A 26,123-nucleotide genomic window follows, 5' to 3' on the forward strand; every position below is an offset into this window, starting at 1 on the left:
GATTCAAGTCTTGTCTCTGACTCATATTTGCTTTGGGAATATAAGAATACACCAAAAGACCCAGCTACACCTATTAACACAGTACATTTATGCATACTAGATGCAGTAGGATGAAATTTTTTTATTTCAAAATAAAATCATAATTTATGCTTATAAGTATTTTTTATTTAAAGCATGTTTGTAAAGATGGGAAAAAGCATAGGAAAATTAAAAATTACAGAAAACTTTATTTAAAAATCTTGGGGGGACAGCTAGGTGGCGCAGTAGATAGAGTACCTGCCCTGGAGTCAGGAGGACCTGAGTTCAAATCCAGCCTCAGACACAACAGTTACTAGCTATGTGACTCTGGGCAAGTAACTTAACCTCCCTTGCCTAACCAAAAAAATAAAAGATAGAAAAAAAATTAAAATGCTGTTTCAGTTGACACAATTGACATACCTAAATCCCTCTAACATCTTACTGTCCCAGGCAACTCACTGAGACTGCAACTTATAGCTAAGTTGTCATATTCATTAACAGAGGAAACTTCCAAACTGGGTGATAAAATCCTGACTTCTCCCCTGGTTCTGCAAATGAATACATATTCTACATTATATACGCACATGCGTATGCACATATATATGCATGTATACGTATGTATGAATGTATTATCGTACATGCCTACATGTATAGACAATATGTTGCCTATTTAGGTACATGGTGTTATATCATATTTTGAAGTCTAAAAGGCTCTATTATTTTTAGACTATGGGAAACCTCACTGAAAAACAAGGCTGTTCTCACAAGATCATATTTTGTACATTTGGTTACTGGCAGATTCATGTGAATCTGTGTATAAAGCATACTTGAAGTTGGACCCAAAGACAGCAGTCTCATTGGGAAACTGCTTGATATTAAGAAAGTGAAAAACTATAGGCATCTTTAAAAAAAGCATTGTAGTCATGCAACATTAGTGGTTACTTTTTAGCGCTTTATGCAAAGACCACAGACCATATTGCCTGGTTGATTGGGGACAGAGATTTCTGTGGCAAGTGAGTGCTGACTGATCCTGTCTTACAGTTCTTTGCTTTGTACATTCACATTAAGAAAGCTAGAAACTACTCCTTACATTACGAGCTAATGTTTTAAAGTTGCCTATGAGATTTGATATTATCTCTGGAAAGGTCATACCTAGGATCTGAGATATTTAATGGTTGGCCATTTAACTTGGTAATATGGTCAGGAGGGATATTTGTATGGGGGAAATCCTCCTGGTAAAGGTTCTAATAATGATTCCTGGCACAAAAGGACACATTCCTTCGATGCTAGTCATGGGAAAAGTGGGCTCTCATTTTTTTTTCAGATGTATTTTCTCTTGTGGTCTTGGCAGGGCTGAGTGCTGAAGCAGCCTCCCAAGGCCTTGTTCACCCCCATTTCCACCTCACCCCCTTCATTTGGCAAAAGTAGAACTGGGTTGGGATTTAACTTATAGAGCAAATAAGGGAGCTTTTTTAGGGCAGTAACTTTAAAAGAGCTTCACAAGTACACAAACTCTCCCTTTCAGTACATGGAGTTTCTTGTATCCTGATGGAAACTAGTGATCTCTAAAGGTAGGATATAGATACTTCTTATTAGTCCTTTTTGTGATATCTTCTAAGGTAAAGGAATAGCTTTATTGAATGTACCTTAACATAAAAGCCGCCCTCTATGGACTTACTCCTTTACTGAGGACATCACTGCTTGTCTTTCTTCTTGTTTCTTGTCAATTAATCAAGCATTTTTTAAGTACTTACTTATGTGCCAGACCCTTTACCAAGGATTTGGTATACAAAGAAACCCAAAAAGTCCTTCCCTTCAAGTAGCTCACATTAAAGTCAGGGAGAAATAGTAAATAACTAGGTACGTACAAGATATATACAGAATAGATAAAAGGTAATCTCAAAGGGTAGGTGCTAGCATCAAGGAAGGGAATGGGGGTGGGTGGGAAGGAAATGCCTTCTGTAGAAGTTGGACTTTGATTTCTATCTTGAAGAAATCTAGGGAAGCAAAGAAGCAGAGGTGAGGAGGAAAAAAATTCCAGGCATGGGGTAAAGCTAGCATATGAGCATGGAGAAGAGAGATAGAGCACCACACACAAAGAACACCAAGTAAGCCAATGTAGTTGGGTTGTAGAATGCATGGAGAGGAGTAAAGGAAAATGAAGACTGAAAAGGTAGGAAGGGGCTAGGCTCATCAATTTTGAGCTGCTGTCTCCTGACTCTCTGTACTTGCTCATACCAACTCTGATGCCTCTAGTGTATTCCATCTTCAGTTCTACTCATGTCACAGACAGGATGTATCATAGGTGGGACTTGAACACAGGCCCTCCTGGTGCTGAGATTGATTCTGTCCATGACACCAAGCTACCTCTCATTTGGCACCAACTATAGGTATTGTTTTTGCTATTGTTGTTCAATCATTTCTGACTCTTTCTGACCCCATTTGGGGTTTTCTTGGCAAAGTTACTGGCGTGGTTTGCCATTTCTTTCTCCAGCTCATTTTACAGATCAGGATACTGAGGCCAATGGGGTTAAGTGACTTGTCCAGGGTCCCTTAGCTAGTAAGTATCTGAGGTCAGACTTAAAGTCAGGAAGATGAGTATTCTTTTCTCCATGCCTAGCACTCTATTCATTGCACTCTATTCACTATTCACCTAGCTTCCCACTATAGGTATTACTATCCCCATTTTACAGATGAGAAAACAAAACTTAAAGATGTGAAGTGACTCACACAGCTAGTTGATATCAGAAATGAGATTTGAACTCATGACTCTGAGTATGGCCCTCCATCAACCCTGCCAACTGTGGGTGCTACCATACTTCATGGGACATTTCAGATAGGGATACACACACATATACATACATATATATGTATATATATGTGTATCTGTGCATATGGATATGTGTATGGATATGTGTATATATGTGTTTTTATATATATATATATATGTATATATGAATGTAGGAATGAAACTAACTACATAAGTGTTAAAAAAAAAAAGGAAAATATATCAGCTACTGAGTCCCAGCCCACACGTATGCCTGGATAAGTATTGATCAAGTTTCTCTTGAAAGACTTGATTTTAAAAGCATCTAATTATCTTCTTCACTAACATTAGACCTAGGCTAGGATAGCTGTAGTGTAAGTGTAGAGACCAATAAGGAAGCTTCTTCAACGTTCACATTTAAGCTTTACACAAAAGCCATCCCCTATGGACTTATTCCCCTACTGAGGACATCACTGCTTGTTGTCTTCTTATTTCTCATGAAATACATTGCCTGCCTTCTTTGTTATTGAAAATGGGTTAGAGCTAACTCAGGGCTAGGAACACGATAGCTTCAGAGATGCTTTGCTGAGGTTTCCTTCTTGGATTCCTTGGATCACATGATATGGCTAGTAAGCAAGAGTAAAATGGCAATAAAAACGCTATGTAAAACAGCCAGTATCATAACTATTTTGTACTGGCCTTCCAGGTTTGGGGAAAGGAGGACAGAGAAACCTTCCAGTAGACCCTTCAGTGCCACAATCATCAAGGTGATTTGAGCTGGATAAAATCAAGGCAAATTTAAAATTCTCTTTACCCCAGTAACCTCACTAGTGGATATGTACCCCAAAGAAATCAAACACAAAAAGAAAGATCTCGTACGTGCTAAAATATCTACAGTGTCACTTTTATGGTAGCAAAAAGCTGGAAGCAACACAGGTACTCATTATTTGAATATTGGCTGTGAACGTAATGGAATACTAGTATGCTGTAAGAAATTATATGTATGAAGAATTCAGAGAAATTTAAGAAGACCTATATGCCCTGATACAAAGTAAAATGAGCATAGCTAGAAGAATAACACATACAGTGACTGATAATATGAATAAAATAGTTTAGAAAGGCAGTTGAATGCAGAATAAATTAAATGACTAATATTAAGTATAGATTTTGATGACTGCAGATTTCAAGTGTAGTAGGTACAGACAGACAGTTGCTGCTGGTCAGTTTCATTTGACTGTTTACTTTGGTCCAAGAGAGACTGGTATAAAGGGAGATAATTGTGATATTAAAAAAAGCAAAGACATTAATTTAAAAAAATGTGAGTGGTTGTACTTACCACCTGAGGTTCTCCACAAGCAGAATCACCTAATTCAGAAAGGTTGTTTGTGCACCTTTGATAAAGTGCCCAAAGAAAAACCCCAAAATTGTTACTTTTTTTCTTTAATTTCTTTCCAAGCCAGTAAAAGTGGTGATAGCCTTTAAAAACTGAAATGGAAGTAGATGAGAGTAGGGGCTCCATAAATGTCATTTTGTTGATCGATTGGCTCTTAAAACTAATGGAAGAGTGATTTATAGGCAGGAGAAGATAGAAGCAATGTATCATTAGAAGTTTTTGATTTAAGTGATTTGACAGAACTGAAGGAAAAGTTGCTCTAATGCTATCTACTTCTCAGGATGACTGGGGGTAAAGCTCTTGCTAGAGAGAACCCAAAGAACTGCCAAGATTAGTTATAGTTACTTTGAAACCAAAACAGACCAGTGAGCTTGAGGGGACTCCCTCCAACAGCCTGTGCTACAATCCAATCATTCCTGCCTATTCTGTGCAAATGTTCTTCATTCCTTCACATAAGTCTACCAGAAGGGATCCACCCAATTTGCTTTAGGCCTTCCCACAGATATCTTATTTCAATGTAAGCTCATTGGGAGATTTTTTTTTCATTTTATTTTGCATCACCCACGCATGGTATACTTGGGACATTGTGGTTCAATTGTGCCCGAGTCTTTGTGGGACACTGTTGTTCGATTGTGCCTAAGTATTTGTGACGTCATTTGGGGTTATCTTGGCAGAGATACGAGTGGTTTGCATTTCCTTTTCTAGCTCATTTTGCAGATAAGGAAACCAAGGCAACCAGGGTTAAGTTGAGTTGCCCAGGGTCACAGCTGGTAAGTGTCCAAGGCCATGTTTGAACTCAGGAAGATGAGTCTTTCTGACTCCAAGCCCAGCACTCTCTGCACTGTGCCGCCTATCTGTCCTATTTGGCACATAGTGGGGGCTTAATAAATGTTTGTTGTTTGATTAATCTCTTGACATTTTTGTGAACACCAATGGGAAGACACAGGCTGTCCACTGGTTATCATTTGCTCTTGCCATATGACTGATTGTGCTTTATCCCTCCCCAGTGAACAGATCATCTTTTATTTTATTTCAAAGGAGTTATAAGTGTGTCTTTCATGTTGTACTTTGCTCTAGGAAGGCAAGGATTATCTTACCAAAATATTTCAACTTCCCCCCATTATCTAGAAAAGGGCTGTGCCCACAATAAATGCTTAATCATTGTTTGTGTTTTACAGTATTTGAACATTGGGCAAAGGGGCTTAAGAAGTGAAAAGAATTTATGCTTGGGGACTTTTTGAATTTTGGATGATTTACCATTCCCCAAGCTCCTTCTGCCCTCCTTTACCCAAGCATTTGCACAGGCTGTCCCCTATATATGCAAATTTTTTCATCTCCCCATCTCCGTATATCTTGAAATTTTTATATTTCTTCAGTGCCTACTTATATTCTGCCTCCTCCATGAAGACTTCCTTCAATGTCCATGGTAAAAGTGAACCCTCCTTTCCTAAATCTTCCATAACTATCTGTTCAATATTCCCTACACATTTATCACAGTCTAACCTCTGTTATTTCTAGCTGCATACAGGTTGCATGGTCCTATAAGCTCTTTCAGTGCAGGGACCATGACATTTGTTTCCATTATAGAAAGAGCCCTGATTAATATTGAGCTTTTGTTGTTGTTGTCCAGTAGTTCAGTCAGGTTTGATTCTTCATGACCCCATGGACCATATCAAACCAATACTGTCCTTGGAGTTTTTTTTTTGGTAAAGGTACTGGAGTGCTTTGACATTTTCTGCTCAAGTGGAGTAAGCCAAACAGAGGTTAAGTGACTTGCCCAGGGTCACACAGCTAGTAAGTGTCTGAGGTCAGATTTGAATTCAGGTCTTCCTGACTCTAGGCCCAGTGCTCTATTCACTGAGCTACCTTACTACCTAATATTGAGCTTCCTACATATTTAATTGTATTGTGTTTAGTATATTTTACATGAATGAATCAAGCCTTATGTTAAAAGACTCCTTTCCTATAAAATACAGGGCTTTGAGAAATATGAGGAAGGTGAAAGAAAGAAATGGAGGAAAGGTTTGCCAATAAAGGTGCAACAACCATTCTCTGGGAAAAAAAAACAAACAAACTCACGACACACTTTGAACCTTAATCTGTATTATTAACATTTTTGATCACTTTCTGCAGTCTAGGCAATCAAGAAAATAATAATTCAAGGCCTGATTTTCAGCTTTTGTGATTTCTTGATTCCTACGATATATATGTTCACATGGAAAATTTAACAAGCAGCTCTCACTAGTCAGTATCTGCACTCACCTGAAAAGGAGCCAATATTGCAATAGAAAGAGGAAGTGGATCTAGTGGGAAAGAAAGAGAGGGAACAGAAAGAGCTGTTAAAACCCAAATGATGTAGTATCCTAGGAATCAAAAGACAATTTCAAGGAAGAGGAAGTGGTTATCAATGTCAAAATACTACACAAAAGTTAGGGAAGACGAAGAAAGGGAAAAGCCCACTGGATTTGGTGATTGAGACATCCTTGACAACCTACGAGGGCAGAGTTTCAGGACAGTAGTAGGGATGGATATCAAATTATAAATGACTTGAGAAGATAGTTCATGAGGAATTGGAAGTTGGACTCTAGGATTTTACCAAGTAAATTCTAATGTTTCATAACATATAGCAAGAGGCAATATTCAACAAGTTTCATTCCTGATACCATTTACTGTTCTTAGAATGTTATTTGCCTCTTTAATCAGTTTTATAGTCATAGAATGTTAGAGATGTGAAAGAACTTAAAAATCATTGAATCTAACCTCATTAGATATGGAACCAAAGACCAGTTAATTGAGGTTATCTCCCCGTGGCCACACAGCAAGCTAGCATCAGAGACTGACGTACTTTAGGAATAGCCTGTACACTCGATGTGTGAGCCAGTTGTGTGTAATCTTCTTGTCACTCAACCATCAAGCACTTCATAACCATATTACAATTATAAAATTCACTTTTACATGGAGATTTAAGATGTACCTGGGCTTTCTGCATGACTGTGATTTAGGTAGCACACATGTTATTTAGCACCTCCTTTTTACAGATATGGAAAGGGAAGCTCAGAAAGATTCAGTTACTTTTTCACAGTTCCATAGATAGGAGGTATAGAAACCAGGCCTTGGGCCCAGGCTTGCTGACTCTGTGCCCAAGGTTCTTTCCACTCTGGCATATTGCCTCATGACAAGATTCAAAGGGACACGCAGGGAACACGAGTAAATGCTGCCTGTTCCAGAACTAAGTTAATCCACAGCCAAATGCCCTTGATAAATTCCCATGACTGTGGATGTGGCTCTTTCCATCATATTAGAGGGACCCCAAATCAAATATCTATTCATATGTATATCTGTCTATTGATCTATCTACCTACCTCCCAAAAAGCATCCTTCAACCCTTGGATAATCTCCCTTGTTCAGTTAAGGGAAAACAATAGCAACAAATTAGCATATTTTATAAAATTAAATGTCTATGTGCATGTGTTTATGTACCTATATACATACATATATATGTAAAATGTATCAATTGTGATTAATGAGAAAACCTTTTTTGCAAATGAAAGTCCAAGATCAGCTTTTTAAAGCTGGCAGGCTTAGGTATAATTGTGTAAAGGCTTAATGGGAAAGGTAGAGGAAATTTGAAGTTTCAGAGAAAAAAAATGATTCAGAATCAGAGTAGATTATTGGTGACTGATTCATTTTTACCCCTAATTGGTGAAAGCCATAGTTTAACGATTCACTGAACTTAGAAGTTTATTTAATTAAGATTTGAATCTCTTAACTTGGAGTCATAGTTTACAGGCAGAATAAATGTAGCTGTAACCACCATTAGAATTCCATATCAGCCCAATGATATCTCCATCTATATAGCAGTAACATCAATATTAATTAACTTCCCTACTTCAAAAGGCTGCGCATGTGGTTTAGCAGAAGGAGAATAGGATTTGCCATTAGAAACCTGACTGTGCCATTTACTTTGTGACCTTCGAGAAGTAGAAAATTATTTCTTTGGGCCTCGATTTCAACATCTGTAAAATTAGGTGGGGTTTGACTGGATGAGCTCCTGGATCCCTTCTTGAACTAAAATGCTAGGATCGTACGATCTACAATTTCATCAGTGCGGCCACTCTCCCTACACGTTAGCACTTGATTCTCATGAGTTGCTTGGCCAACAGCTTTTTTTTTTTTTTAAAATGTGGCCCAATTTTTGGTAAGCAGTCTGTTCAAAGCTAGACTGATCCTGGAAGACAGATACCTTCTGCTACTGAGCCTGTACTCCAGATCATAGTATCAGAGTTAGAACTAGAATGTCAACAGGTGAGGAAACTGAGGCCCTGAGAGGTTAAGTGACTTGCCCCAGCTCACAACACTAGGAAGTATCTGAGGTAAAGTTCAAACCTAGGTTTTCCTGAATCTAATCTCAAAGCTCTATCTACTTACTACTTACTGCTCTCCCTCTCAAAGCCCTTTTTGGCCTTGGATAGGCTATACTAGAATTTGAACTCTGCTGGTACCACCTTTGAGACTGGAGGATCGCATCCCCAGCAGTCACCCAGTTAAGAAGAATTTATTAAATACTGGCTATGTGACAAGCGCAATGGGGTAGCACTAGTGAGAGAGTATTCACTAAATGTGGAGAATAATTCATGTAATGGTCTTTATATGGAATTGTCTTTTGTCATTTTCTTTTAAATCGATGCCCACTGGCATCAGATAGGGTGTGACCAAATACAGATGTCAGTTTTAACAGGTGCCATACATAATGTGGTGTCTCAGAGGTAGAAGACATATTAGTGATCATTGCCTGTTGCCTGTACATTTTGCAGTTGTGAGAACCTAGGTCTAAAGAGTTGCAGTGATCACACAATGTCATGTAACTAACTGGTCACAGACCCAGTGCTAGACCTGGTCTCTTGATTGCACTGGCTGAAACAAAAGGACAGCAAAGCTGGAGGAAGACTTTGACTAAGAAGAAAAGATGGATTTGAATAATGTTGTTTAGGAGAGAGCTCCAGCTTTCCCTGGCTAACTGTGCTTATCTGAAACTGCAGAGGAAATAGGGCAAACTCCTCAATTCCCAGGCCAGGGGCACTAGGGAGATGGTGGCACTACTGGGAATGAGCCAGACATTTCTTTGGGGAAGTATCATAGCAATGTGGCCATATGCTCCCAAAGATTAAGCTCCACAACATATTTCCTGGAGCAGATAAAGTCACTTTAAGTACAAAGCACAGTCAGTATAGGCAGATGTAGTTCTCCATTGCCAATCTGGATCAGAATCTGTGTGCACAAAACACAAAGCAAAGAGATCTACTCAAGCCGTTTGTGTGGCAATGGGCATCGCAGAATTTAGAGGTCAGTAAAATGCCCTAGACTTCAAAGGTAATCTAATCTAAGCCAATTCCTGAGGACCATGGAGGTTGTAACTTCCCAAGGTCCCATAGGTGCAGCTGGAATTTTAAATCTTCTAATTCCAGAGCTAGTGTTCTTTCTGCTGAATGCCCATGAGGAAGCCCTCATACCCCATGACATTTTCCCCCTTTAAAACGATTTTTTGGTGCATACTATAGAATCAGAAGTTGGTACTTTTTAAATTTTTTATGTTCTTAAAATAACAAAAAGTCATCTTCTCTCCCTTCTATCTTTTACCCCACATTGAAAAGGAAAAAATAAGACACTTTCAACAAATATGCATAACTAAGCAAAACAATTTTCCATGTTGGCTATGTGTGTGTGTATAGGTGTGTGTACCTATATAAGCATATGTACATACATAATATGTATATATACATACAGCCATTCGTAAACAAGCAATAGTTCCCATCCTTAGAGCATGTCACTGATATCCTTTTATTTCTTCAATCCCACCCAATATACACTATATCCACTGACTCTTGACTTTTCTAAAACCATAGCTCTTGAACTGGAAGGGGCCTCAGAGAGACTTTCTAATCCAACCACCTTTTATAGATGTTAGAAGCATGCTTAGTCTAGGAATAAACAATACTCACTGGAAGGCCAGGAAGGTTTTAATTATATCTTACGTTTATTCCTCCTGAATAAATGGATATGTCCCCTGAACAGAGTAAAGGGAGTACAAGGGACTCAGACAAATGCCAGTCCTTTTATTGTCTCCTAATTCGAATCTCCTGCCTGCCTGGCTCTTCATTGGCCAAATGCAACCCCCTGAACTGCCCAGGTCATGACTCCTACAAACAGTTCCTTAAGCATGCGTACAAGCCTCTAACCTTTAATCCGATCAGAAGCCTGGTCCCTGCTAGATTAGAGCTCTACTTAGAACTGGTTCTAATCAGTCACCTGACTTACATCCGCTAAAGCTAGAGGAAGGGGGAAATATTTCAATTCTGGAAACAAAACTGCTTCCACCATTTCTCACACAGATGAGAATGCTGATATCTAGAGAGTCTAGAGAACTTCCCTAAGGTCTTGAAACTAGCAAGTGGCAGAGGTGAAATTCCGATTCTCTGATTCTAGAGCACTTTACTGACCTCACTTTACCTATATGATTTTATATAGTGGTTAGCACAGTAGTGGGCCTTAAAGGCAAGGCATTTGGGTTGTTTTTTGTTTGTTTGTTTTGTTTTTACTTTAGGCCACTGTTTCTCAGTGTCTTGCTTTGAAAGAGAACTAATTTGATACCCATGTTTAAGTCACAGGTAGGACATGCAAGAATTATTTGTTTTATGAATGAGAACCATATTTGCAAACCCTCTTTCCAGCAGATGGAAATACATTAACTTTCTGTCACAGTTTTAGATGTGATCATTTTAGAAAGTTGTACCTAAAATGAATCTTAAAATAATATGGGAATTCTAAGATCTGAGGAGGAAGTGTTTTGTACCGCATATAGATATGTATATACATATATATTAAAGAACAAAGGTAAGAATGGACCTCAGAGGCAACCTAGTCCAACTCTTGAATGAGAATTTCCTCTACAATTTACCCAAGTTTTCATTCACCCTTTGCTTAAAGAGATGTAACAAGGGGAAACTCACTACCTCCTGAGCTTGCCCATTTAAAATCTAAACAATTTTGAGGCCATCCAGGAAGCAAGGGCAGGGGGCCTAGAGTTGAGGAGATCTGAGAACAAATCCAGCCTCAAACACTTACTAGCTCTATGACACTTGGCATATCACAACCTCTATTTGCCTCAGTTTCCTCATCTGTAAAACAGAAGTAATAATAGCACCTACCCTGCAGAGTTGTTTTGAGGATCAAAAGAACTGATAATTGTAAAGTGCACAGTGCCTGGCATATATTAAGCTCTATATTAATGTTGGTCAGTATTATTATTAGCTTTTATCAGTCTTAGTTTCCTCATTTGTAAAATAAGGTTAATGATAGAATCCCTTCCAGAGTTGTGAGTTTAAAATGAAATACATTTGTGTTTTTAAAGTGCTTTGGAAACTTTAAAGCACCAATATAAAGCTATTATTAATTATTAACTAGATGATCTCTAAGGTCCCTCCAAGGTCTCCAATCCCATGTTCCATAATTTGATCAATGTGGCTGTTCTTTCAGTTGTCCAGGGCATCGAAGGGTCACACAGCAAGCATGTGTTAGAGGAAGGATTTGAACCAAGGTGTTCCTGTCTCTAACTCTTCCTTGGACTCTTCCCACTGCACCATACTGCCTGACGTAGCTGGTCAGTTAAGGCAGTATATTTCCTACAACTAGCACCTAACAGTCTTTATGATATGAAGAGTATGTTGAGAAGACCTGGCAGGCCATAACTGTGCAAATAAAAGTTAAGTGCTCCATCATTACTTTGCCTTGAAGGAATTACCACCAGAATCAGTTGGACCACTGAGAATTCATGAGTAAAGGAAAGCTGCTTCCTCCACAGGTGATTGCATAAAAACATTAGTAACACAGAAAACAAAGCTCTCCAGAAGCAGTGAAGTAAAAAAAAAAAAAAAAAAAAGCTTTATGGAACCACACTGATAAATTGAAGAAAGATTGGATTAACTCAATCTTCTCATTCTGTCTCATAATGAATCTTTTTCCCCTTTCTGCCGTCCCTGTCTCCAGACAGGGAATGGAATTAACCTTCCCTTGATCTGATGGACTGGGAGATATCCCATGAAATGGAGCCTATATGCTCACCCTTTATGGTGGCTCAAGCAGCTTCTGTTAACACATGTGGTCTGACCCCTTGATAAAGGCTATGTGCAACCAGAGGCTACCAGTAGGGATGGAGTTGGTCCTTGGAGGATTGGAGGCTGGGAAAGGAGGAAAGAAAAGTTGAGTGGCATGGTGTATTGATGACTGAGCAAGAAAGAGCCTTCAAAGGAGAAATCAAAGACCTTTTTTTTCCTATCCCCCTCTTTCCACCATACTTAGACACTACCAGCTCTCCCTAAAAAAAATCAATAAAGCTTTCAAACTAAGCATATGTGGGTATTCATGACTAGGTATATAAAACTTAAAGGTTATTAATGAGGCAAAAAAAATTAAGTGATGACCCAAGTTCACATATGTAGCAAGGGACATGACTATTATTTGAATCCTGGTCCTCCACTGCCAGATCTCCTCATCATTCCCCTATGCATCTCGGCTTTTGTTATTTTTAGACACAAATGATGAAAATCTCTGAGCAGCTACAATCTACTTGGTAATACCATCAAGCCCCCATTTATTAAGCCATTAACATCCTTTAGTCTAGAAAATCAAATTTCATTTAGGGCTGTTTGGTAATGTAGTAACCCAGTAAAATGTGATTAACCAATTAGATCATGTAATGAGGAAAAATATATATATATCTTACTGCAGAGCCTGTAGAAAGGCAGCCATGTTTTCAACTTTCTCAGGGTTGAGAAGATGTTCTTTGACTTATGAAATTCCACATCAAAATTGTTGATGGTTTGGTTATTTAAAATTCCCAGAACAAACACTTAATAATTTGCAAATTATATAATTGTTAGATGAAACCAGAGATCCAACCTCTACCCAAATGCATTCCATCAATATTATCCAATATGGTGCAGTAGTGAGAGCACTAAACTTAGAGTCAATCAAATCAACAAGCTTGTATGTGCCAGTAACTCTGCAAAGGGCTAAGGATATAAAGGGGGAAAGGAAATAGTCCTTTTATCAAAGAACTTATGTTCTGTTAGGGGAGAAATATACAAATGTAGATATACTCAAAACAGATTTTTAGAAGACCTGGGTAATAGAGATGGGGGGGTAACACAAGATGGGGAGGCATTAGAAGCTAATGGAATAAAGAAAGGCTTCATGAACTGAGCTTTAAAGGAAGGAATTTCAAGAAGTGGAAGGGAAGAGGTAGTAAATTCTAGGTACATCTAGGTAGTAAATTCTAGAGTTCACCATGTATAAAAACAGATATGAAAGTTGGACCTTTGAGAAATACGGAGAAACTGAGTTTGACTGTTTTGTAGAGTGGCAACAGAAAGCCATTGAAGTTTTTGAATAGGTGAGTGGCCTGGTCAGACTTGTGCTTTAGGAAAACCGCTTTGGGAACTTTGTGAAGAACGAATTTTGAGTTTGAATCTGATGAGCTTACTGCCTACGTGATCTTGGGCAAGTCATTTGACTTCTCCAGAGGTTTCCTCATCTGTAAAGGGAGGCGATTGGTCGAGGCAAGTCCTAGAACCCCTTCCAGCCCTACTTTTAGTTTTGATCCTGGGGTCACTGATGAATTGGCATCCTACCTCTCTCCCTGAAGACTTTCAGTGATGGGAAACTCTCTCCTCCAAGCAGCAACAGCCTATTTCATTCTAGGTTAGGGCTCATTGTTAGCATATTTTGCCTTATATTGAATTGAAATCTGCCTTGCCATAATTTCCATTTTTGAGTATTAGTTCTGCCCTTGAGACCAAGCAGAATAAGGCTAAATTGCCTTCCGCATGACAACCATTCAAATGCTTGAAGGAAGCTCCCTAAATGTAAACAAAGCACACCCCTTACCACAGACTGGAAATTGAATATTATAGTTATGTCTTCCACATCACGACTTTGCCCATTGTGGTTTCAATATATCACAGGTTGGCATAACAAATCAAATGGGAATTTTGGGGGAATTTTGTAGAAGCTGCAGATGACACATGAAGCCCATAACATGACACAGTAAAAGTTTCAAAAATCAGAAATGCGTAAAATGTATGTATAGTACTATATAATTTCAACATCCCATGAAAGAAAAAGAAAAACTTCAGACTTCTTTTCTGCTACTAAGAGAGGGCCAAAAAAATTTTACACACATTTTCCAGATTGCAGGGGCACCCATGCCCCTAACACCCATGATATGGAAAGGATAACTGTACTTATGCTCTGGTGAGAGGTGAATGAAGGGTGTAACAGTGGAAAAAAAAACCAAACCCTTTGGCTCTTCCTCATAAAGCTTATAGGCTATCAGAGAAACTAAGTTGTATACAAAAATGCATATAATATAAAGCAGTCTCCATTGCTTATTACTGCAATGGTATAGACAAAATTCTTCAATCTCTGTCCCAATCAGCTGCCATAGTGATTTTCTTAAAGCACAGCTTCCGCCATGTCACTCCCCTACTCAATATACTCCTGTAGCTCCCTATTAATTCTGGGATTAAAAATAAACTACTGTTTGACGTTTAAAGATCTTCACAAACTAACTTCAATCTACCTTTCCAGCTTTATAATATATTGTTGCCTTTTGCATAAAGTCCAGCCAAACTGGCCTTCTTACTGTCCTTCCCACAGAATACATGCTCTCTCTTCTCCATGCCATCTTAGCCTTGTTTGTATGATGCTACATTCTCAGTTCTTTATCTTAGAAACTACAGCTTCCCTGAAGCCTTGTCTCAAGGTGCCCTTTCTCTATGGAGCTTTTCCTGATCCCCTTTGTTACTGTTGCCTTCCCCATGAATAATCTCCTATCTACTCTGTATGTGTCTCTATATATACACTTGCTTTCTTATTACTTGATTATAAACTCCTCCAGGGCTAGTATTGTTTCACGTTTGTCTTTGTCTGCCAAATGCCTTGTGTGCATCTGGTCCTAGCAGATTCTTACTAAATATTACTTGATTTATTGTTATATTTTATTCATTCAATCATTTCAATAAACATTTATTAAGCATTTGTTACTATTTTCAGGATGCCCTGCTAGGACTTTACTCAGATAAAGAACAAAAGATAGAGTCTTTGCACTTAAGTTGCTCCCAGTGAATAATAAGACATGGACAGAGATAAATACAACACATGAAAATATTACAAATGCAAAAGGACTGTATAAAGTGTCCCAAGAAATGACAAGTCTAAATTACTGGGGGCAGAGAGATGAGGGGAAAGAGGGGATGGTGTTTAAGTCAAGTGTGGAAAGGACCTCCAGGAAGCCTTCATTGGGGATGTAACATTTGACCTAAGCCTTGAATAAATTAGTTTAAAGTTAAACTTAAAACTGTATCAACATTTTCTTACATAATTTAGTAGACCAAACCTCAACATGTCCATGAACATAAACCAGAGAATGTCTGAGCTTTTTCGAATTAGGAGAAAGCAAGCCAGCAGTTAGCCCTGTATGCAAATCATGGTTTTGTAGTTGGAATTCTGAGCCCTGCTGGTTGATGTCCCAAATGACTGATGATCTTTGTTTCGATGCTACATCACATTCAGAACAAAAGAAACAGCCAGTTTGAGGATTTTTTTTTCTTTCCTAGACACTCTCTTGCACTGAGCAGAACTCTGACCGTTGACAGATAAAAATATGGGAAGGGAATACTTCAAAGATAGTTGAAAAATTACCCTTCATGCATTTGTGCATCTGTTCCATTCCAAGGCATATGTTATGTGTTGTCTGACTCTATTTAAAAGGCATTTCTCTCCATTAGGCTTGAGATCAATGTACAACTTGGTCGAATGGCTTAGCTGGTTACTCACTGGGAATTTCAAGCACCTTTTCTTTCCTTCTTTCCTCATTGTCAAAGGAGAGAAAACATGTGGATCTTATACCAGGCCTCCCAATAAATATGACACAGTGATAATGGGAATGGACTTGCTTGTCCCTGATCTAATAATAAGGAGGCAGGATTTTCTGTTTCCTTCCCTGACATATTGCTTGAGGGTAGTGGTTTACTAGAAGAAATGGCATACTCTTGTACAGTTTTTTATTACAAACACTGTCAGGTGCTCATTCTGTTCCATGTCTCATCATTGCATCAAATGCATTTTCAATGTGATTTTCATTCTGTCTGCAAAGTTATGCTTGTAGGTTGCTTATCCTCTTTCATTTTAAAATGGGTATTTCATTTAACTTGGGAGAAAAAAAAATGTTCACACTTAGGGAATTAAAGGCCCCAGGATATTCCCAGTGAAGTTTAACTTCCTATGTTCTTTAAACTGGCTTGTATTACATTTTCATTTTGATGAATACACGTAGTCCCTAAAGCCTGGAAAATCTGGCTCATGAATAATCCAGATGATAACATTCACTGCCCCCCTGCCCTTTCCACTAGACACACAAACAGCCTTCCCCAACATCTTTATTTTTTTAATGCAGCATATTAAGAAAATTGGTGTGTGTTTAATGTCTGTCTTTTTCCTTCTCCACAGGTCAATGGAACAGAAATTGAATACGAATTTGAAGAAATCACATTGGAGAGGGTAAGACAAATTCAGGCTTTGTATTAAAACCTAAATCTTGCATTTCTTATAAAGCACCCCAAATGAGTTGTCCTGTGAAATAATGTAACTGTGGGTTATAACTTTCTAGGTTCCTACAGGGCTAGTAATTAATATGCTAATGAAATGGTATGCAGAATACTGAGGCTGATGGGCCAAATAACACGAATTGTTCAGTCAACAAAAATAATTCTGAGAAATGAGAGAAATAAATACCCAGGAAAGTTTCATGAAGTTTACAGAGGACTTAGCTATTTTCAGTAGTAATATTCTTGCAATATTCTCCCCTATAGAAGAATATAATTTCCCTAAAGGTGGACACAATTTCTTTGTTGTTGTTGTCGTATCCTTAATGCCTATGGTTGCTGTCACATAGTAGGTGCAGAATAAATGCTTGTTGAATTACTAGGCAGTGTGGTTATATTGCAGAGACCTCTGGACTTGGAAGTTTATGGTGGTGAAACCTAGTAAGGTTCCCTTCCCTCATTCAACCTTAGTTTATTTTTCCTTCTAAAATGGAGTTGATGAAACTTCACACTATCTACTTCACTGAGTTTCTGTTAGGAATGTGCTTTACAAACTGTAAAGCATTATTCAAATGTGAGCTATCATTACTATCTTTCTTATTACTGTTGTAACTGTTACCTCTTACCTCTGACATCGTTTGCAGAAAGATGATATAATAAAGTTATTTTCTAAATAAAATTATAATAAGCACATAGAGCTCTGAGAGGGCAGTCAGAGCTATTGAATATGCTGCTGTACAGCAGCCCCTCATTAATCCTAGTTCTTCCCTTTTTGTACCAGAAAACAAGCCTAATCTCCCTTCTGTGCGACAACCCTTCAGACACATTTTATCTATGTTCTCGTCCCTAGGGTAAAAGTTCTTGGTTCCTTCAAATGATCTTTATATGAAATAATTTCAAATCCCGACGGCTTCTTCCACATACTCTCCAGTTTATCACAGCCCTCTGTAAAATAGAGTACCCAGAACTGGACCCAACACTCCAGATGTGGGCTGACTAGGGGAGAGTACAAGAGGCCCAACCTCTCTAGGCCTATTTAATGCAGTTTAAGGATGACCTAAAATTTAAAGTCGGCAAGAGACTGAGGAGAGCTAGAATAAAGTCCAATAGTGATATAAGTTTAAATCACAAAAGAATATTTATTTTAGTCTGAAAATAACATTGGATAGTATCTATTTCAACTCCCTCCATTTTTATTGAGGAAATTTGGGGCAAGAGGGGTCAAATGGTTTGCCTCTGAGGAAGGCCTCTCTGCATCTCCGATGCAGTGTTCTTTATTTTTTTTCTTTCTTTCCTCTTACTTTTTATTAAGCTTGAATGGTTCTGAAGGGAAATTTCCATTGAGGATTTTAGTGTTCTGCAGATGGGTCCTTTAAAAAGGCCTGTGATCAATTCTGACCAAATTTCAGCATCATCCTAAATCGGGAGAAGTGGGACCCATGTAAAGTAAGCACAGATGTGAAAGAAGGAACACAACAGCTGACTACAACAGCATGAGGAGAACCATAGTACAAGAGTAACTGATTCGAAAAAGCTAAGTTAGAAGTTGGCATTTGTGTGGGGAAGAGGAAAAAGCATTGAATGTGGGCACCAGAGACGAGAATTCTGGCTTGAAATTGCTATCCACCTAACCTCAAACAGGTCGATTAAATTAACTGGCTCTCACGTTTAGCAATGGAGGGCAGCTAGCTGATGCAGTGGGTAGAGTGCTGGGCCTGGAGTTAGGAAGACTCTTCCTGAGTTCTCATCCAGCCTCAGACACTTACTAGCTGTGTGACTGGGCAAGTCACTTAACCCTGTTTGCTTCAGTTTCTTTATCTCTAAAATGAGCTGCAGAATGAAATAGCAAGAATAGCAAGCTGCTTCAGTATCTTTACCAAGAAAATCCCAAAAGGGTCATGAGGAGAAGACTCTTTCTGAGTTCTCATCCAGCCTCAGACACTTACTAGCTGTGTGATCCTGGGCAAGTCACTTAACTCTGTTTGCTTCAGTTTCTTTATCTCTAAAATGAGCTGCAGAATGAAATAGCAAGCTCCTTCAGTATCTTTACCAAGAAAATCCCAAAAAGGGTCGTGAGGAGAAGACTCTTCCTGAGTTCTCATCCAGCCTCAGACACTTACTAGCTGTGTGATCCTGGGCAAGTCACTTAACCCCATTTGCTTCAGTTTCTCTATCTCTAAAATGAGCTGGAGAATGAAATGGCAAACCACTCCATTATCTTTACAAAGAAAATCCCAAATTGGGTCGAAAAGTCAGACACAACTGAAAATGACTAAACAATAATAACAACCTCAGATAAAATATAGCTCATCTACTAAGTCACATATAGATTGTCATAGGCATAGGATGGAAAGAGCTCCCACATAGGAAATTCCCCACATTGACATATCCAGAGATCTTTTATTATTAAATATCGTTGACAATAATATTACTATGAAATTGGATCACCCCACTGAGAATTCTCATACCACAAAGCATATCCCTATGCCCCTCTCCACTGCCCCCACTTCCCAGCCTGTTGCTAATGCTCAACATTCCACCGTTAAAACAGGTACCTTTCAGTTAAGACATTAAAGCTCAACTTGGGCAGCAATTTTGACAAACTGGGTATTGATTGAATATTTGTCATATAAAATTAAATTGAATCCTGCCAAAAGACACATACTCCCGAAAGCCACAATACATTATTCTATCATCAGCCATTAATAGCAACTAGATAGATGGCATGTGCATTTCAAGCCAAAGACTCAGACTGATAAGAGAATAAGCATTTATTAAGTGCCTACTATGTGCCAGGCACTGTGCTAAGCACTTTACAAATGTTATTTCATTTGATTCTCATTATTCCCATTTTACAGATGAGGAAAACAGAAAAAGCATAATTGACTTGCCCAATGTTACATGGGTAGTGTTTAAGGCAAGATTTGATTTCAGGTCTTCCCGACTACAGGTTCAGAAGTCTATCCACTGTGCCACTTATTATACGTCAACACAAACACACAGAAACTTTAGTCATGGATACAATGGTACCTTGAACTTAAATTTGTAAAGGTTGCTGAGAAAATTTGTTTTCCAGTAAGTTTTTCAGTGTGACTTCATTCAGAATCAATATATCAAGGAGTATGTGACAGACACCAGTGGGATTTGTAGGAAGGAGCCAGCTGGGGTAAGGGAAATAGTGGATTTGTCGTACCACCCGTAGTGACCTTCCTAGATACTAAGTGATATTTGTTAATTCAGTTGCACACTTGGCTGTAGTTTAGCAGATATTTTGAAGCAAATTTCTTGTAATAAATAAATAAAGCAAAGAAGAACATTTTTAGTGTTTCCTGAGAGCTTGACTCCTGGATTTGCTGTTTTGCTCCCTATGTGCTGGTGGTCCAGTCCCATTCTTTGGGGCTTACTTTCTCCATCTATAAATTGCCAGGGCTGAGCTAGATCACTTCTAAGCTCCCTCATAGCTCTAAATTTTGTGATCTTTTCAGTCCTAATACTCCCTAACTTACAGGATGGTTTTAACATCAAAAGAAATTAAGCAAAAAAAAAAGAGAAGAAATTAGGCATCAGAAGTTCTTTGCAAACTTTATTCTAATTCTGTAAGAATGTGTGTTATAACCATTATTCTGTTTAAGTGAATAGGTCATAACTAACCAAAAAGTTAGTTTTCCTTTTCAGTCTTCCAAATTCTTCAATCCCAGTTGCACGAACATTTAGGATTTCCCATTTAGAAGGAGAGAAATAATTCTGTCACAGAATCCCTTCTGGTTTAAATTTTTTGGATTTTCCTTTAAGCCTCTTAGCACGCATGACAGTAATGGAAATGAAGGGTTGAAGACTTTTGTTGTTTAGTTGTTTTTCAGTTGTGTCTGACTCTTCATGACCCCATTTGGAGTTTTCTTTGCACAGACACTGGAATGGCTTGCCATTTTCCTTCTCCCGCTTATTTTACAGATGAGGAACTGAGGCAAAAGGGTTAAGTGACTTGCCCAGGGTCCCACAGCTAGTAAATGTTTGAGGCAAGATTTGAATTCAGGTGTTCCTGACTCCAGGCCCGGCATTCTATCCATTGTGCCACCTTACTGTCCAACAGTAATGGAAATGAAGGGTTAAAGACTCAGACATCTGGACATTTGAAGTTGTTTTTTAAAGATAAGCAGGAAACATCAAACTCATTTCTCCCAAGGTTGTATGCACTCAATCATCTGAGTGGTATAACAAAATTTTTTAACATGAAGATAGGTACAGAAATAGATATGTTCATATAAGTATATATATTTAACGTGTGTAAAGTTGTCATCCAGACCTGCAGTTTCATTGAATAGGAACTCAGTATCAAAACTCAAATGAGCAAATGAGTGTCTTTGCTGTAATTTCTTGTCTTTGAGTGTTGGCTAGGACTCTGAGAGGTTCAGTGACTTGCCTATGGTCACACAGCCAACAAGTGAAAAGCAGGATCTGAGTGACCCATGTCTTCTTAACTGTTAAGATTTACTTTCTACTCAGGTGTTCAGGGAGGACTAGCACCTTTTGATGTGACAGCTTACTCATCCTTTTTCAGGGCTGCCCATTTGCCATTGGTGTCCACATGATTCACCCAACTCTCACCTGTGGCTCCAAGAAACTGAAGCATGCACAGCAGCCACATCCTAGTAAAACCATCTCAGCAGATGGGCTGAACCAGGTTGAGGGTAACCAATAGGCCTCAAACCCATCAGTGAGTTGTGGGGGAGGGGTATGTTTACACCAAGCAGGTGAAGACTTCCTTGGGTGAAATGGGCATATGAGAACAATTGATTCCAATGGCCTTGAAGGCAACTGAAAGAGATGCTGCGGTATACTTAGAGCCTGGTCAGAAGGTCATTCACTGCATCCCAGGCTATCACCAGCTGTCTTGATTTTTGTCTTGCCACTGGACTTTGATGACTCTGGAAGAGAGAGTGAGGCTGATGACTCTGTATGACTCTGCCTCACTTAAATCTAATTCAGGTGCAAGTTAAGACATCATTTCATGACATCATTGGTCCTCTTCAAAAATGAAGGACAAACAACATCATATGGCATATAATATATGTATGTTTCTGCGTATGTATATGTTCGTATATATACATTTATGTGCATATATAAGCATATGCATATATATATATATATATATATATATATATATATATATATATATAACCACACACGACACGGTATGGGGAGGAAGAAGAAGGATGAGGAAAGAGAAAGGAGCTAGAGAAAGTGATTAGGGAAAATGAGAAGGGAAGGAGGAGAGGGGAATAGATAGAAGGGAGGAGGGAGAAAGCAAGGGAGAGATGGAGGGAAAGGGAGAGACAGACAAACAGTCAACATGGAATAATGTATGGGACATTGAACTTGGAGTCAGGAACTTTGGTTCAAATTCTGCCTGAGATACCAGCTATGTGACCTTAAGCAAATATCTTAACATCTCTGTGCCTCAATTTCATCTACAGTAATATCAAGCATGTGTATGATGCTTTAAAATTTACAAAGCATTTTACAAATATTATCTCATTGCAACCTCACAACACCTCTGGGAGATTGATGGTGTTATCACTTTACATATAAAGAAACTGAGGCATAAAAGGGTTAAGCAATTTCCTAAGGGTCATACAGATAGTTAAATATCTGAGGCAGCATTTAAGCTTAGGTCTTCCTGACTCCCAATCCCATTCCCTATACATTGTACCACCTAAATTCCTATAAAATGCGTTGGACTGGACGGCTACTAAGGTCCCATTGGTGTGTGTGTGTGTGTGTGTGTGTGTGTGTGTGTGTGTGTGTGACAGAAAGAGAGACAGAGACAGAGAGAGAGAAAGGAGGGAGAGGAGAAAAGAAGAAGCAAGGGGAGGAATACTCTTTCGAGGCCGAGGTTCTAATCAAGGTTTTAACTTTGATAGACAGGAAGGTAGATAGGTAGATAGATAGACAGATAGACACATACATACATACATGATTAGATATTGAAAATTGTATTTCAATATAGTTACCTTTGTAACTATATATTTTATATACACTTTTGTAACTATATATAACTATATACATATAGCCATTTCATTTTATATATTTAAAAATATTAATTTTGGAAGGAGTTTTGCCAGATTGCCAAAGATGTCCATGACACATAACCTTAAAAAGGGTAACCTTCTCCTTGTATTCCTCCTCTCCTCTTTCTTATTCCTCCTTCTCCTCCTTCATCTTCCCCCAGTTCTTGTCTTTCCTTACATATGAGGACTACATATTAAATCATGACTTTTTTATATCTCTGAAGGTCTCCTAGTTCACAACCAACTCCACCTCTCAAATCAGTGCCAATATGTTATTTAATCAGTGTGGGAAAATCCTCCCTGGTGTAAAAACTCTAATGCCAAGTGCAACTTATCTGTAACTTAAAAGCATAGTGTTGCCTGTGGTCTTGAAGTATATGTCAGAGGCAATTTTTTTCCTCTAGTCATCCTAACTTCAAGGTTGGCCCTCTATCCACTGTGTGATGCTGACCCTTGTACCCAGCCACAGAGCACATGACAGATGAGGACCTCCATATGAGTCAGTAATGCTCTCTGTAATGCTGTCAGTTTGTTGCTCAAAACAAGATGGGTGGTTTGCATAGGAAGGATAATATTAAAATAGATTTACTCTGTGGCTTCAAGATTGTAATTCTGTGAGGAAACAAACTGCTGAACACCAGGCCCCAAAAGTCCCAAATTGATGAAATTAGTAAGTATAGGATCATTGGTTTTGTGGCTCAGGAGAGCTCCATCAAAATAGTATTGAGTGATGATGGATTCAAATGAATGAATTTATGATGAAAGGGAGAGAGATGGACGGGCAGAAGCAGGCAGACAAATAATGATTAAAAATATGACTTTTCCTATTTGCCAAGGTTGATAGCCCTGTTGGGAGCTCATCTGAGCCTCCACAATGTATGTAGTGGAACACTAACCTTTAGGTTGTGGCTTTAAACACTATTTGTTTAAAAAATCTCTTACTGGTTTCAATGCTGCCTCATGGTTCACATGGTACTTTTGGTCAGGGCCCCAGTGCCTGGCGGGTAGGCCTTTTGCTGTGGCTTCCTGTTATATCCAAATATTTGTCAGCCACCTCATGTGTTTCAGTGGCTTTTACAAAAGCTGCTTATTTTCTTTCCTGCCTCAATAGCAAAAATCTCATTGCTTGTCCTCCTCCTCCAGCAGCCTCTTTGGTATCCTGCTCACATCTGCAAATGGACAGCCTGTCCAATGGGGAACTACATTACAGAGAGCCCCGTTTCTGGGGCTATTAAGATCAAATGTATCTCAGGACCTGATTGCCGTAGCCTGCTCTCAAAATAAATTCATCTTGCGTAAATTCTTCTGCTTTCTTAAATTCTCATCGTGCCCCTTGCTCCTGATTGAAGGTCATAAAACAGAGTTTGGTAGCAGAATAGCATTTGGCAGGTTGCAATAAACCGTAATGCCCCAAAGCTCTCTGGAATGGTCTTCTTTAAACTAACCCATTACATTATTCTAACTCCCTGTAATAAAGGAGCAATATAACAAGCTGGTGGCAGAAAGGATGACTGGTGTTGGATCAATGGATTTAGGCCACTGTTCTCTGGAACGTTTTCTGTTTATGGGACCAGAAGGCCTTCGGACATAGCTGGAAGAGCTCTGTGCCTACTAGCCAGTGGATTTGAATGTCAGAAAAATAAACTGTCTCCAAATAAAATGTAGAATTTAGAGCCTTTTTGGATAGCCATTATTCTAAATTTCCTTTAAGTATAATTTTCAGAGCCTTAGGATTCTGGGAGCTACTGATAAAAACACCCCTAGAGATTTGATTTAGATAAATGTGGATAAGAAGTATAATATTCAGGTCATGTTTTCAGATTTGCTTGATTTTCTCCACATCTCTTAGCTGAATTATGTCCTTTCCCTTACCCTGTGAACTCTGTCGCCAGAAGTATTAACTCTCTCTGGTTTTTATTAGACTGAGTGAGAGTGCTAAATCCTATATCATGCCCACTAGCTCATAATTCTCCTTGTTTGAATAACACATACATGTAATTCTACCTGACATCTCTGTTCTGCAGGGTTCCTGGATATAGTGGTATAATATATAAAGGGGTTTCAATGCTAACGGTACTTTATAAGGAAAACTGCCATGGAAAGATATGTAGTGTTTGGATTTTGGTTGAGGAGATGGGAGAATGGTAAGGAGGGCTGTGTACTGGATTCAGACCTCAAAAAACCTGGGTTTTAATCATGTTTTAGTCTTACTGTTTATGTGAAATTAATTCACTTAACCTCATAACCTCAGTTGGCTCATCTGTTGAGTCTTGCTCTGAATCAGGAATTTTTAATCTGGATTTCATTAATTTGGTTTTTAAATACATATTTTAATAGCTCTACTTCAATTTCTTTCCTTTGTAATTTTATATATTTTATTTTAGAAATTTAAAAACTTTATTCTAAGAAAGAATCCATAGTCTTCACTGGACCTAAAAAAGATCTGTGGCACAACAAAAGATTAAGAATCTCTGTTCTAGATGATCTTAAAGGGTACTTTAGTTCCTATGACATAGCAAAGTCTGGCCAGGTTCCTGTGCCTCCCTAGATCCACCCTACTCTCACTATTGGTGGTCTAGGCATTAGGCACAAGCAATGAAAAGGTATGGTGAGAGGAGATGAAGTGTCGTTTGGAAGGGACAGCATTAAGGTCAGGCTAAATCAGTTCTGCCTTCCTTTCCATCTCCAAAACTACCAAGTTGGAGGATTCTTTAATCCTAACTTTCTTTTCTTACCCAGTTTAATTTGAATTTACCAAATGTTATAAAATGGATTGGACTGGATGCCTTCTAAGGTCCCGTTGGTATGTATGTGTTTGTCAGGGCTGGGGGGAGGGGGAGAGAAAGGGAGGAAAGGGAGCAGAGAGATATTCCTTCAAGGCAGAGGTTCTTATCAGGGTTTTAACTTAGATAGCTAGAGATAGATAGATAGATAAATAGATAGATAGATAGATACATAGATGGATGGATAGATAGTTGATTAAATATTGAAAATGGTATTTCAACATACTTACCATTTAACTTTCAACCTTTGTAGCTATATATTTACCAAAAGTCTTTTTTTTTTTTGATGATGGAGTGTTTAAGTTTAAGAGAATAAAGTTGAACCTTCAGATAACTGTTCTGGATACAATCATTTGAGTGCTAGACTTGGAGTTAGGAAGATCTGGACTGTAATCTCCTCTTTGGTACTTAATAACTGTGTGGCCAAGTTTCATA

The 26,123-nt window shown here is 38.5% G+C and overlaps 1 protein-coding gene across 1 annotated transcript in view; it reads left to right on the forward strand.

The window, feature by feature from the left end:
- The window catches only part of LOC118836710 (disks large homolog 2-like), a 302,319-nt gene that overhangs the window by 137,996 nt on the left and 138,200 nt on the right, over positions 1-26,123 (forward strand). Inside the window, exon 3 of the mRNA XM_036743918.1 lies at positions 16,743-16,793. Coding sequence (XP_036599813.1) covers positions 16,743-16,793 — 51 coding nt within the window. The remainder of the gene's footprint in view (positions 1-16,742; positions 16,794-26,123) is intronic.

Source organism: Trichosurus vulpecula, chromosome 2, assembly GCF_011100635.1.
Source record: "Trichosurus vulpecula isolate mTriVul1 chromosome 2, mTriVul1.pri, whole genome shotgun sequence".
In the NCBI taxonomy this organism is placed as follows: Eukaryota; Metazoa; Chordata; class Mammalia; order Diprotodontia; family Phalangeridae; genus Trichosurus; species Trichosurus vulpecula.